The sequence below is a fragment of the Camelus ferus genome, chromosome 6, assembly GCF_009834535.1.
Source record: "Camelus ferus isolate YT-003-E chromosome 6, BCGSAC_Cfer_1.0, whole genome shotgun sequence".
Taxonomy (NCBI): Eukaryota; Metazoa; Chordata; class Mammalia; order Artiodactyla; family Camelidae; genus Camelus; species Camelus ferus.
In genome coordinates, this window is record NC_045701.1 from 58,660,035 (window position 1) to 58,675,423 (window position 15,389).

Genomic DNA, 15,389 nt, shown 5'->3' on the forward strand with positions numbered 1-15,389 from the left:
GACATGTTTGAGAAATATTTGGGAGGTGCAATTAACAAGCCTTAGTGCTTGAGTGGCGTCCAAGTGAATGACAGGAGTTTCCTTGAATAATTCCCCAGCCTCTGGGTTAGGGGATTGTGTCAATTACCAAACCTTTCTCTGAGATAGGAAATGCAGGCGCAAAGCCAGTTTCTGTTGAAGGTAGATCTCATAATTTCTCTAAACAGCCTCATGGGGTAAAAGCATAATTATTCTTTCAAGAATCTGATTTAGAAGTAAAAATAATGGATTTGGTGTTTATGGATTTGATCTGACCCATATGAGGAAAGCAATTTTTAGTATATACAGAGGCAAATTAGGAATATGTTTATTTATGATTGGGTAGATAGTATTTCATTGTTGTCAATAGATTTTAAAACTAGGATAAGTTTAACTGGAGTGTCACCACTTTGACAGCAGAGGAAGCAATCCATAACTATAGCATGTTGATTCATGTATGGACCATGGATAGAAACGTACTCAGCATACAATTTCTGTTTCTGCATAAAAACTTTTTCCTCCTCATTTAAGACAATCTTATATTGTCTGGTAACAGCATTCAATTTCTCTCGTAGATCTTTGTTCTCTAGATGATATTTGTGTAGTTTTTCAGCTATCTAGGAAAAAAAAAAGGAATTGAAGTAGAGGATTTGCTTCATGGCTCCTTTGAGGGGTCAAGGAACAGGTGGGCAACTCCCTAGAGCACTGGGTGTATTACTTAGCACACAATGACAATGCCATAAAAGTTGAGTGATTTAATTCTGTATCAAATATGTAATTGTACATTTGGGGGCCTCTTCTATAAAGTATGATAAAAGTGTAGAAAGGTAAACACTGATGCAAAACCATAAAATAATAATTTATACTGAAATAAGAACTGAGATTAATAAACTAGGATCATTCAGCAAGATCTGTATGTCTTTTTCCCCATAAGATAAACTACACCAGGGAAAAGAAAATGCAACTTTAATACAAGCTCTTGCTCAAAACCTCTTAGACTGGATATCATGCTTGCCTGTTGTTAGATATTTATATTCTAGGACAAAAAGTGTTCTGAATGAGGTTAGAACTTTGTGCTTGGATATCTCTACTGAATTGCTTCAAACGATGTAAGAAAGTTAGGTTTGGTAGGAATGGTGGGCTGAATAATTCAAAATAAACTTTGGGCTAAGGATCACTAAAATAGCTGGATGAAAAGAGATCTTTTTAAAAGTGTTGAAGAACTAACAAGATAATGAGGAATTAGGAGGCCTAATTCTGCAAGAAAGCAAGAATCCAGACTGAAAAATCTAGCCCTGAAAACTTCTTTTACTCTAAGTACATTTACTGATATGGAAAAAGCCACTTTGAAACTGAGTTTTGGATCTCTAGCATGAATGACATGGGGGACAAAAGTCAATACTTAGAGCTCATCCAAGTGTTGAGCCTGATAAACCTCCCACCACTTTAGTCTGGGATCCCAAAGAGGTTCACTCTCCAGAGAAAGGTGAGTTGGAAGCTAACAAGCCATGGTACAGCCTGACTTCAGTCACCAGGAAACCTAAAGTGGATTAAGAAGGTCTGGGAAGGATAATACCCCAGGTGTCTGATGGAAGTGAATGAAATCTGTTCCCGAGAAAGATGCTGTCATCCTAGATCTCAAATTGTTATCTAAAAATACTTTTTTCAAGTACAATGTCCAGCACACAGTTTTCTACCAGGAATAGAAGGAAACAAGACAGCATGAACAAAAATTGGCAGAAACAACAGATGGCAGAAGCAGTTCTAAAAAAAATACCAGGTATTGGAATTAGACATTGAAATACAAAAATACTGTGTTTACTATGATCAAAGAAATATTAGACATGGTTGAAAAATATGGCAAGGAATCAGAAACAGTAAAGAGTGACAAAGCAGATTTAAAAATTACCAACTGAAAAATGTAATAACCAAAATTAAGAACTGAAATAAGACCATTCTACCTAGAATTCAGCAGGAGACAAAACGTAGAAAATATAGAAAAGAGAAAGATACAGGGAGGATATGAATATTAGTATGTATAATTGTATATATATAATTGGGGTCTCAGAAAAATAATGGGACGTAAGAAATACATGAACAGATAAATGGCTGAGAATTTTGCAGAACTTATAAAATACAGGAATTCACAGATTTAAGATGCCCATAAAATCCCAAGCAGGATAAATAAAAAAGGAAAACCTGGTCATATCATAGTTAAATTGAATAACTAGATCAAAGAGAACAAAAAAGATCTAAGATAAATGAAAGATATACCATGTTCATGGATTGGAAGCTTCAATATTACCAAAATGCGAAATCCTCCCCAAATTCATCTATAGATTTAATTCAACCCCAGTCAAAATCCAAACAGGTTTTTTTGGCAGGACTTGACAGACTGATAGAAATTCAAAGGACCAAGAATAATGGAACCAATCTTGAAGAAGGACAAAGTTGAAGGACTTATACTACTAAATATACAGGGTTATTTTAAAGCTACTAATAAGAGTGTATGGTTTTAATGCAAGGAGAGACTCAACCCAAATGAATACAACAGAGAGTCTACAGATCCACACACATATTTATGAGGTTTTTATGATTCACACTTCATTTATGACGAAAGTGCCACTGCAGTATAGTGGAAGAATGGACCATTTTTTCATTTAATGGTGCTAGTTAATTGGACAACTTTATGGAAAAATATGAATCTTGACCACCATTTCACAGCACATGAGTGCGTGCATGCTCGAGTGCGCGCGCGTGCGCACGCGCGCACACAGCAGCACACACACACACACACACACACACACACTCCAGATGGCTTGTAGTCCTTAAAGTGAAAAGGCAAACAGTAAAGCTTCTGGAAGATCATGTAGGAGAAAGAATATCCTTATGACATGGATAATAAAAAGCATAAGCCAAAAAGGTAAAAACTGATAAACTGGACTTCATTAAAATTAATAAATTGCATTTATCAAAAGGTAGGTATGTACATAAAGACTATACACTTACAACGTATATACTGCTCTGTATATTCGTAGTATTTCAAAACAAAAGTTAAATTTAGAATAGAACTTTGTGTCATCATTGAACTTGCCTCCTGTAACTCATGAAGACTGGATGTCAGCAAGAGTCCAGTTTTCATCCCAGTGGAAGTAATAAATGGTTCAGCGGAAATAATAAATAAATGCTCCCTTTAAGGTGGTCACTCACTTATACTCATAGAATTTGACTGAGGGCTATGGATTAAAAGGAAACTCCTCTGTATTTGTTCCTTTGACCAAGCAAGTCATGCCAGTTTAGGGGTCCTGGACTATTCAGACAGTCATGAGGTCTGGAAACCATGGAGCTAACATCTGAAGGCTGCCTAACAGTTCCTAGACTAGTGAGTAAATGGAAAGGAAAAAAAATCCTTTGCCTGGAGAGTGAAAGAAAACTTTAAAAAACCAACCAATCAACCAACCAACTAACCTTGTTTAGTTTCTATCTTTCAGTATCCTTGCAACTGAAAGAATCAGAGTAGGTGTAGCCTAGAGGTAAGCTATCCCTAATGCTGACAACTCAAAACCAAAAATGGAAACAGTTTAACTGGTACAAATCATTCTTCCAGCAGAGAACTACCCTGCCTCAAGGCATAGGTGCAGGCTTCAGATGGAGGGTGAAGGTATGGTTTGTAACAGAGAGACAAGAAGGGTATGGGGTGTTGTTGCATCCTACAGCAAGACGATGTATGAGGAACTGCAAGAGAAAGAAAGGAGGTGAACAGGTACTTTGTGCTCTGCAATTGGATTCCTCCCCATGATCACTCAAATTTCCAACAAAGTTTGCAATAGATAGTACTGTTACTAAATTTCTTTTAGAGACTAGTGAAAGGGATGAACTTTACACCCTAGTTGATGTGGGGACAAAACCAAGATAGAGAATGTAGGCATAGGGTACCTGACACTACAAGTCCTGGACTACTGAAATTAAGTATGTATATATGAGGGAGTGGGAAGGAGATACCAAGGACATTTCACTTTCAATGCAAGGAGCAAGAAGAATTTCACTTATGTCTGGTGTGCATGTGTACTTGCATATATACATATATAAATGAGGTCATTATGTGTACTGTTTTATATCATATTTGTCACTGGATAATATATTGTGAACTATGACATTTAATCAAGGCCCTTTTATTGGACTTCACTTGTATCCCCCTCCTCAATTGTTCAACAATCATAATGAATGCTTCACTGAATATCTTGTGGATAAATCTTGGTTATACCCATGATTACTTACTTATGTCATGATATTTCTTTTAACCTGAGTTAAAAAAAATGTCTGGAGAATTCTCCTGGGAACTTAATCTGACTCAAATATTTTACTAACATTATTAAATGCAGTACAGGTTACTACACATCACAGATATCATACAACAGCAGAAAGGTACTATTTTACCTAAATAATTCATGTAAAAATGTGCCTTAGACAAGGGTATTCCTAATGTAAAATAACCATACCCACATGAAAAGTTACCAGAAAAGTTATACATGGACAACTTTGACTTTTTCATAATTTTAAAGCATTCAGGGAGTGGATAAAATCTTTTTTTCAATTAAATATTTTTCCAGTTTCATTGAGATATAATTAGCATACAACACTATGTAAGTTAAGGTATACAGCATTATGATTTGATTTCTGTATATTGTGAGACTGATTATCACAATAAGTTTAATTAACATTCATCATCTCATATTGACACAAAGAAAAAAGAAAAAAATGTTTTTCCCTTGTGACAACTCTTTTAAATTGTTGTTTGTTTTTGGTTTAAGTATAATTGACCTACAATACTATGTTAGTTTCAAATGCACAACATAGTGATTTGATATTTTTATACTGTTACAAAATGACCACCACGATAAGTCTAGTTACCATCTGTCACTATATGAAGTTATTATGTTATTGACCATATTCCTCATGCTGTACATTTCATCCTCAAGACTTATTTATTTTATAACTGGAAGTCGGTACCTCTTAATCTCCCTTACATATCTCACTCACACCCCCACCTCCTCCCCTCTGGGAACAACCTGTTCTCTGCATCTAGAGTCTGTATCTGTTATGTTTATTAATTCATTTTGTTTATTACATTCCACGCATAAGTGAAATCATGTGGTATTTGTCTTTCTCTGACTTATTTCACTTAGCATAATATCCTCCAGGCCCAACCACATTGTTTCAAATAGCAAGATTTCATTCTTCTTTATGACTGAGAAATATTCTATTGTGTACATATATGTATATATACGTCACATATTTTTTATCCATTCATCTACTAATGGGCATTTAGGTTGTGCCCATATTTTGGCTATTGTAAATAATGCTGCAATAAACATAGGTGTGTGTATCTCTTTTAGAAATAGTATTTGGGTGCATATGTATTTCAATTGTTATTTCTTCTTGTTAGATTGATCCCTTTGTCTGTATGTAGTGTCCTTCTTTGCCTCTTGTTACAGTCTTTGTTCTAAAGCCTATTTGTCTGATATAAGTATTGCTATCCCAGCTTTCTCTTTGTTTCCATTTACACTGAACACCCTTTCCCACGCTCTCACTTTCAGTCTGTGTCTGTCTTTAGATCTGAAGTGAGTCTCTTGTAGGCAGCATATATAAGGATCTTTTTTATTTTTAATCTACCAGCCGTTCTATGTCTTCTGATTGGAGTATTAAGTCCATTTGCATTTCAGGTAATTATTGATAGGTATGTACTTTTTGCCATTTTGTTGATTGTTTTCTGTTTGCTTTGGTAGTCCTTTTATGTTCCTTTCTTCTTTTGCTCTCTTTCCTTGTGATTTGATGACTATCTTTAGTGTTATGTTTGGATTATTTTCTTTTTTGTGTGTACCTATTATAGATTTTTTTGGTCTGTGGTTAGCATGAAGTTTATATATAACAACTTATATATATATGAGTGAGTGTGTGTGTGTGTGTGTGTGTGTGTGATTAAGTTGATCTTAAGTTTGAACTCATTCTAAAACCCTGTATTTTTACTCCCCCTCTATCATATTTAATGTTTTTGACATATTTTTAATTTTTTTGTTTTGTGTACCCCTTAACTTTTGCCTCTTAACCTTTCTATTAGCTTTTGAAGTAGTTGATCTACTACCTTTACTGTCTGTTTGCCTTTAACAATGAGATTTCTCCTTTCATAATTTTCATATTTTTAGTTGTGGTCTTTTCTTTTCCACTTAGAGAAATCTCTTGAATGTTTCTTGTAAAGTGGGTATAGTGTTGCTGAATTCTTTTAGCTTTTGCTTATCTGTAAAACTCTTTATCTCTTATTCAAATCTGAATAACAGCCTTGCTGGGTAGAGTGTTCTTGGTTGTAGGTTTTTTCCTTTTATCATTTTAAATATATTATTCCACTTCCTTTCTGGCCTGCAAAGTTTCCAGTGAAAAGTCAGCTGACAGTCTTATGGGAGTTTCCTCGTACATAGCTAATTGCTTTTCCCTTGCTGCTTTTAAGATTCTCTCTTTATCTTTACTTTTTGCGATTTAAATTACATTGTGCCTTGGTGTAGACCTCTATGTTCATTTTGTTTGTGTTCATTGTGTTTCATTTTGGTCTGTGCTTCCTGGACTTAGATGTCTGTTTTCTTTCCTAGGTTAGGGAAGTTTTCAGATGTATTTCTTCAGTTATGCTCTCTGCCCCTTTCTCTCTTTCTGAGACCCCTATAATGTGAATGTTAGTACACTTAATGTTGTCTCAGAGGTCTCTCAATCTACACTCATTTTTTAAAAATTTTTTCTTTCTTTCTTTTTTTTTTTTTTTGTTTAGCTTGGATGATTTCCAATACCCTGTCTTCCAGTTTGCTGATCAAATCTTTAAATCAATTACTATGAATGATCATGATTATTATGAGTTAATGAAAATGCTACTTTTGGAAAATCTCACATTTCTTACAATTAAAATGTTAACTAAAAATAAAATACTATTATAATCTTAAAACCATCATATCTATCTTCCTACCTGTTTTATTTTCAGCAATAATTCATTTTTTTCACAATTAGATGAATCATCCAGGTCTTCCTTGTTATTCCTAAAAAAAACCCTATGAACAAAGAAAGCCAAGTAAATTTCTATGAGGACATGTTTTCCTGCAAAGCCACATTTACTTATGACATCAGAAACTTCCAGGCCCCATCTCCCTATGCAACATATTTATTTACAATTCATTAAAATAAACAAAAATTTTACTATTTGAATTGATCTATTAATACTTATTTATACATTAAGAAGCAATTTTAAACATGTGCACTCTGCAAGGGTTATAAGTACTAGAGATACAGCACAGGCAAAGTCTCTACCCTCACGAAAATTGCACTCTAGTGGAGTAGTCAGAATATAAGTGAGTTATCAAAAATACACATAAATTTCAGATAGTATTAAGTGCTCCAAAGATCACAAAGTAGGGTAAAGGATAGAGAAATCCTGAGAGTGAGAAAGTACCTTAGACAGGTGGTTAGGGGACACTTCCTGGTATAACCTGTGAAATACCTGAAGGATGAGAAGGAATCAGATATATGATGTTCTGAAGAAAGAGCTTTTCATGTAGAAGGAACAGCAGATGATGATATCCTAAGATAGGAATGAGGCTGATGTATTTGCTGAAGACAGGAGTACGAGAAAGCTGAAGAGGTAGAACAGAGTCCAGATCATGTAGGGTCTTGAGAACAAGGCAAAAGTTCAGATTTTATTTTGAAGGGAACCAGGGGAGGATTTTTTTAAGGAGAAGAGTGACGTGAACTGATCAACATCTTATAAAGATGACTCTGGCTACTCAGTGGAGAAAGACAACAGTGTAGGAAGAGAGACTATGTAGAAGTTTATGGCAGTGGATCAGAAGAAATAATGGTGGCTCAGACTAAGGTTGTATTGGTGGAGGTGGTGAGAAATAGTTGGATTTAGTTTTGAAAATGAGTTTGCATTTGGATTTGGTTGGAGTTAGATTTGGGTTAGGGTCAGGTAGTGAAGAAAACAGGAATGGTGGATGAGTCTTAGTTTTTGGCTGAAGTAACTAGGTACATGGTAACATGAAAGACTGAAAGATGAACTATTTCAAGGAGATGAGAAATTAAGAATTCTGTTTGGGACACATTATATTTGAGATATCCTCCAAGTAGAAAGGTCAAATAAGCTAGAGACTATATGCATTTAGAGATCAAGGCTGGATATATAAATTTGGGAGTCACTGGGGTAACAAAGTATGAGGCTGAATGAAATCATGTATGGAGAGTATGAGTAGAGAATAGAGACTACTGAAGGGCTTAGAACTCCAAAATTTCGAGTTGAAAGAAGAACTGGCACAAGTAAAGGGTCCTGAGAAGGAGCAGTGTAATGAGTGAAATAAGAGAATGTGATGTTTGGGAAGCCAAGTGAAGAAAGTATTTCAATAAGGTAAAAGTGAGCATCTGTGTCAAACTATTAAGAATTCAAAATCTCTAAGGAATTGACCAGATAACTAAAATTTGGTAGGATAGAAGTCATTAGTAACCTTGATAATTTTGAAACCATCTCAGCCGTTTTAGAAAAGCATCCATAATTTGTATAGCTTCCTGCACTGTAATGGCAAGTATATACTCTGACTCACAAACTGGATGTCATTTATACACAACATTTAGCTTCCAGCCCCCCACTTCCCATGTGCGGAAAACCAGCTGAATAGCAAAGAAAGAGCATAGCATTTAGAAAGATAGGCACTGATTTGCCTTTATTATGCAAACACATCATGCTGGGTATCAATAATAACAAAGAACAAGGATTAAACTATCAATGCCTCCTGTGGACTTGTGGAGACTTTGAAGTACTCTTCACTGTCCACATAGAGAATGTAAACTTATAGTTGAGTAATTTTCGTTTTTCCTCAATACTTTGACCTTAAAATAGGTAATGAGTTTGCAAGGTAAAGATTTCATGGTGTGAGGGGGAAGGAATTCAGACTTACAGGTTAAAAGGAAGATGACTTGAGCAAATTATTTTAGTTTCTAATGTAATTTATTCTTAAAGAATCACATGTTTATTATAAAACTTTGATTCTTCAAATTCACCAGATAAGAACTGAGCTGCCTCTCCCCACCTCCAAAGATAGAGAAAATGAACTGAGAAAATAAAAATACAGAAAATTCTCTTTATTTGCCAAATAACAAAGAGGAAAAAGTAAATTTTTTTTAATAAAAGGGGGTAAACATATCCCCAGTCACCCAATTAGTCAAAAGTGCTTTTCCTCAGTGAGATTTCACATGAAAACTCTTGAAAAGGGATTGAGGGAATAAAACGAGCCATTCAAAATAAAAGATCAATGAATCTCCATTTCCTCCTTGAAAATATATTTAAAATAAGTTAGCCAACATGAAGGCTGCTTATAAATAAAACATCAGGGTGGATGGTTTTTAATTATAACTCTTAGAAATAATTTAAGAGCTAATCTGTATTTTCCATGTTGATTCTTTACCTAGTTTGTAAAAATTACATATCAACTAAAACTATCAAATCACTTTAAAAGAAAAAGATTTTTTATTCTGAGTCTTAGGTGTTGTATTACTTGAGTTTCCATTTTTAAATCTGATACTGAATGTAAAGATTATTGCCTATTTTATGGACTGGTGATGGTAGAGTAGGCATTGAACTGTGCAATTGCTATTTTCAAGGACATAATTTTAATCACAATACATGAAAACCTATGTAGAAATGAGCACAACAGGATCCCACATGTGAAATTTCTTGTCTCTTGGGGAATCTGATCACCCACAATCTGTCTTTTAAACTCTCAGCAAACCCTGGGGGTAAACCCAAAAGCCATATTTATATTAAAAGGCCCCGCCTTCCTGTCAAGAGCTGAGCCAAACAGCTTTTGATGGGAAATTTGGGAACTCTCCTGGGAAAGAGTATGTCACAGTCTCTAAAGACAGATGGAACTGTGACAGGTAAACCTGTTAGAGCAAGCAGATAGCTAGATATGAGCAGAGAAAGGAGGACGCAGGCCAAATGGCAGGAACTGGGCAAAAAGGAGGGGCACAGGGCAGGAAACCAAACATCATGTAAACAACAGAGGTCCCTGGGCAGAGAAAGAAAAGCAGGAACCTCTGGGCTGATAAGCAGTCGTCTATTTTGGGGTGACAAGTTGCCTGGAGGCCAACAAAGAAAGATGCGAAAAGGTAGGAAGGTCTGGATGTAACCTTTTGCTCATTATACCCTCATTTCAATAAAACTAGCCTTGCAGATGAGAAGTACCCATCATGCACCCATGACATGACACTTCTGATCCACACTAAATAAGGATAAAAATCCCTCCTCCCTTTGGGAAGGTGGAATTGGGATAAAAATCTAGGAATGCAACCCCAAACCTTTCCCTCCCCAGTGAATATTCCAACCATTCATCTTTACACCCTGTGTAACCAACTTGCCAAAGAAATTCAGGGCAGCCGCTCACCTGAGCCTGTCCGCTCTCCCCTCAAGAGTGTACTATCTCTCCCTTAAAAAATCCCCACTTTACTCGCTTAACCTCCATGTGCCATCTCTGAATTCTTTCTGCGACGGGAAAATAACTTAGTCACTGGCAACAAACTCAGAGGGTTTGGCATGGCTGTGCTTAGCCATGGGGTCATCAAGAAGAGAACACAGCACGTAGATAAAGAGAGAGGTATGGACATGTTTGCAGAAGGAGGCAAAGACTGTGGGCCTTGGGATAGATGGACTATTTCCTTACGTTTCTGGTTCTAGTCTCATAGGTAAAAGTTTTCACTCTGAGGTTTCCCTGTATTTTCTTAGTAAGTTCTGGAAGTCCCCTTGACTAAGAACAACTGTAACAACATGGTTAGTTGACTTTATAGCTTTATGGCAGTGCCTTCCCCAAAGGGCATATTTGTAGGGAGTCAGGAACCGAAGTGAGGGTAGTACATACCCAGAAGTCCCTCCCTTTTCCTGACTAACCACATCCTCAATTTTCCCTCTTGATCATCTGAGAGACTGGTTAATTTCAAAATGAAGAGGAGGCTCTATAAAACTGACAATCACACAAATTTTAGCAAACTAAGAAAATATAATTTTCATCTGATATTAAATTTTTTTAAATGAAAGGAACATAACATCTGGAAATGCTTCAGTAAAAATAAAGTATTATACTCACACTTTGTCCTCCAGGTCCTTACAGGATTTCTTAATGTCTTCAGCTTGTTGTTCCCAAAATCTTATTGATTCGTGTAATTGTGCTATCTTTAAATTGTCATCACTAAGAACCTGTTGAAAATTCAGTAAAATTATGGCACTCAATCATCACCACATGATTCATGACAGCAGTTCAACTCACTAAATATTCACGTATCACCCGCTCAACTTTTACATGGGGGGGGGGTGTCCTGTCCTTTAGTTAAAGTAAAAAGCAGCCATTAGACTAATTTACAAAAAAAAATTGGGACAGAAATAATCCTGAAATCATCAGAAAAGAAAACAAAATTTGGGAGTGAGAACAACCAATTATAGCAATAGGAACGTGGAAACTATAAAAACAACTTTCAAGACATAAATTCATTTTGACTACTATTTTAAAATTAGATATACATTTTCATAATTATTTTCAAAGTATTATTCGAGGATACTAGAACGAGGATTAATTATACAAAAGTCAAAACAAATTTGGTCTTTTGCCTTAGTTGGCAGCTATGTTCACGCCGAAAATTTTTCTTAGTTTTCCATCAGTATTTTGGAAATGGTAAAATTGGTTACTGTGAAAATATGTTCAAATGATTAAGTAGAAGGAAATATAGATGGAAAAAATTCATAGTGAAATAGATATTTTTACAATGTAGTTTTGGAATAAAGAAAAGAGAAGGCAAACTTATCAGAGCTTAGGTCTGCATTTCAGCTTGTAAAGGAGAGTGAGCTGAGAGAGAAACTGATCAAAAATTCCTCTGCTCTCTGGCATAGAGCTCCCATGGACCCCCAGCAATGTGGGGTCAGAGAAGCACCTGTCAGGTGAGACAGGTGGGTGAAAGCGCCCCAAAACTGTTTTTTCTCTAAAGCACTCACATGATTGAACCTGTGAGCTATAACTAGTTCCAAAGTTAACAGGGGTCTGAAATCCTAGAACTGCCATCAAAAATTAGCAGAATATCCAAAGGACTCTGACCAATCTTCAGGATTAATGACTGTATGCTGAAGGCCCATCCGGCCTGACATCTGTAACCTCCAGCCCTTGGTCCTCCCTGCCCTGGACGCAGAGGGGACCTTGAGAATCACATACCAGTATTCTTTTCTGCCAACACAACACTAGCTTGAGCTGGCTGCAGAGTTTTCTAAACTTAAAGCACTACACCAAGATGAATCTGAAATTCCCTGTAGTCTCAGTCCATAGCCAAAAATGTTATTTTTTCATCTCAGGCAACAACAACAAAACTGTGCCAGATACAAAGCACTCAGCTAAAAGCCTTGCAGACATGACCTCATTCCATCTCCACAAACGCCCTTAAGACGTAGGCAGGATTCTTACCCCCATTTTAGAGGTGAGGAAACTTCACACTGGAAGAGCCAAGATTCAAACCCAGGTCTCTGTGACACTGAAGTTTATGATTTATTTATTTTTTTCAATTGAAGTTAATGCTTTAGACACTATTTTCTACTGGTAAGAGGGGTGGGGTGGGGTGGGTAGGCTGGACTGGAGGCGGTGGAGAATGACACTGGAGGTGAGTTTATCCCTGCCACCTCAAGCCTTGTCTAACTTGGCCTTAGAGGTCTTTGGAATTCAGGTTAAGGGATGCATACTTCATCTTCCCAAGCTAGGTTTGTGGTGTGCTTGACATGATTTATGAGGCCCAAACTGGAGATATGAGCTAAGGCATGCAGATAAAATCTGTTTTACACAACCCCTTTGAGCCTAGCCTGACTCATGCTTCCTTAGTATGTTGACATTTAAAAATAGATAATGATCTTTTTAAATGCACATATTTGTGGAAAATTTTTAATTTTACTCATGTTTTATAATTGGATGTCATAATAGATATATTGTAACTATAATGATCAGAACCACCCTATAAAAAGTATAACGGAATTCACTGAACATTCTGATGAGAAATGATATTTTAGTGTTACTATTGCCCCATATAGTTTTACATGGAATTAATACAGAGAGAAGAAATACACTAAAGATTCATTAATTCAACTAATTGTGATAGAAGATTAACAGGTGTTTCTGTTAATTAACATAGAAGTGGTGTTACAGTCTCTTCAGTTACAGTCATCTCCATAAATTTCAGTTCTCATATCTTTAAAATAAAGATAACCCTCACAAAACACCACAGTACTGGCTTTCAATCAATCTTATCAATTTTTAAAAAATAGAAGTGCAGAACTCGGAAGTATTTTCTACTTCAAACAAATAGTCCCCTTTCCATATTAATGTTCCTGTACTCAATATAAATGGAGAGCCTAAACTGTTTTACTATCACACAGTCAGAATTGAGGAATCTGCCCATAGTCATTCACTTTGTTATGTAAAATAAAGCAATCTCACAGAAATGTTACGTATTGTTCTGCATGCACTCAGTCGGCTCTATATGTATCTTTTAAAGTCATTTTTACAGTTTTTTGGACCATCAAATGCAATTTATACCTAAAGCATTCCACACTTCCTTCCATCGTATTCCTGAAGGACAAAACGCAGTTGCATTATAACACTTAAACTAAGAGTCAGAAACTTAAGATGCCAAAAACATTCTCCCCAGAACGGCAAGAATTTGAATTCAAATCAACTCCTTTCAATGTCATGAAGATGAACTAAATCACCTGCTCCCAGCTATACTGAAGGTAGTGTATTCTGAGGTGCCCTAGGTCAAGCTTGAAAAATACGTTTTCTTTCTTTCTTACCCCTGTGCTGGCAGTAATTGTTTCTCTAATTTTTTTCATTTTAAGCTTTAATCCATCCAATTCTGTCTTCTTTTTGTAAGTCTCCTTTCTCTTTAATTCACAGAATTTGTTATATTCATCAATCTGTAGTGACAAACATAATCAACCAATCAAAAAGCTTAAGACAACACAGCTTAGGAAATCTTTCTATTTTGCCAACCTAATTCATATTTAATATAAGTATGCCACATTCAATCTAAGTATATTATCAAATTCAGAAAAACAACAACCAGGTTTGCTTATTTTGCCGCATCAAAGGAAAAATAATGAACCACAACGACCAAAGTGTTAATTATAAAATACTGAAATAGTAAATTTAGAACAATAAAACAATGATCATTAATAGCAAATTACGAAAGTAACTGCCATTGTAAAATTTACTAGTAAAACATTACAGCAATGGTTACCAGATTTACAGTGTGCTAAGCACAGCAGAAGAGTCAAAGGAAGGAATGAAGAATTATTCAGAAATCTAAATTCACGTTATTTAATGGGAAATAAAACATACCAAAAACAAAATCATTGAAGACAGGGAAGCTCACAATCCTGAACAACCCACCGTTTTGCCATCCATACCAGCCCCTGAGAGCTAATGGATCCTTGCCTCGATTTATCTCTGTTTCAAAAGCACCTGGTATTCAGCAGAGATGTTTTGCAGCTATGCCTTAAGAGATACGCAGTGGTCAACTGCCCTGAACTGGTTGTGACTTGACCACAGGAATGAGTTGCCTGCGAGGATGAGACCTGGAGGTGTTTGAAAGTTACCTTTGCTTCATCACCATGCTAAGATCTCTGCCAAAAGGGAGGATTTGCACTCTGCTAGGCACAATTCATGCTCTGCGCAAAGAAGCAAAAGACTGCGCATGACCCTGGAAATCTCCGCCCCTTTCCTAGAGCTCTGATGACGTCTGCCTCCTACTCTTTAAAATTCCCTTACTCCCCTCCCTTAAGGGAGAAGATATTTTCAGAGCACAAGCTCTCCCTTCTCCATTCCTTGATCATTGAATCAAGTTTCTGATCTGCTACACCTAACCCGGTTTCGTTTGATTGGCATTTGCGACTCCAGGCAAAGAACCCTGAGAAAGTCACCGACCCGTTGGTGATAAATAACAATTTTACTAAAAGCAAACATATTCTGATTACTTGTCAGACCCTACTGAAGTGGGTCACCTTCTTATCAGAATCAAACTCATCATGATTTGTCTGGCAAAATGAATTATCAAGAACAAGGTAACTAAGTTGTAAGGCCTGAGAAAGCATACTTAACTCTGCATTAAAGAGTTATGAAAACACATGTTTGGGTGGTTTTCCATTCAAAGCCAGCAGCAAATTCACCCCAGGTGGCTACTCTGAATGAGATTATCAATTATCTCTGCCGCAGGGCACAGTTGCATAGGAATGAAACTCTGTGATCAATACATTTTGTTGAAAATTGAAC

At 36.2% G+C, this 15,389-nt stretch overlaps 1 protein-coding gene across 1 annotated transcript in view; it reads right to left on the reverse strand.

Moving 5' to 3' along the window:
* Positions 1-15,389, reverse strand: part of CCDC175 (coiled-coil domain containing 175) — a 56,633-nt gene that overhangs the window by 27,522 nt on the left and 13,722 nt on the right. The window contains exons 6-9 of the mRNA XM_032482131.1: positions 13,913-14,035; positions 11,181-11,290; positions 7,025-7,106; positions 499-635 (exon numbers count right to left, since the gene is read on the reverse strand). Coding sequence (XP_032338022.1) covers positions 499-635; positions 7,025-7,106; positions 11,181-11,290; positions 13,913-14,035 — 452 coding nt within the window. The remainder of the gene's footprint in view (positions 1-498; positions 636-7,024; positions 7,107-11,180; positions 11,291-13,912; positions 14,036-15,389) is intronic.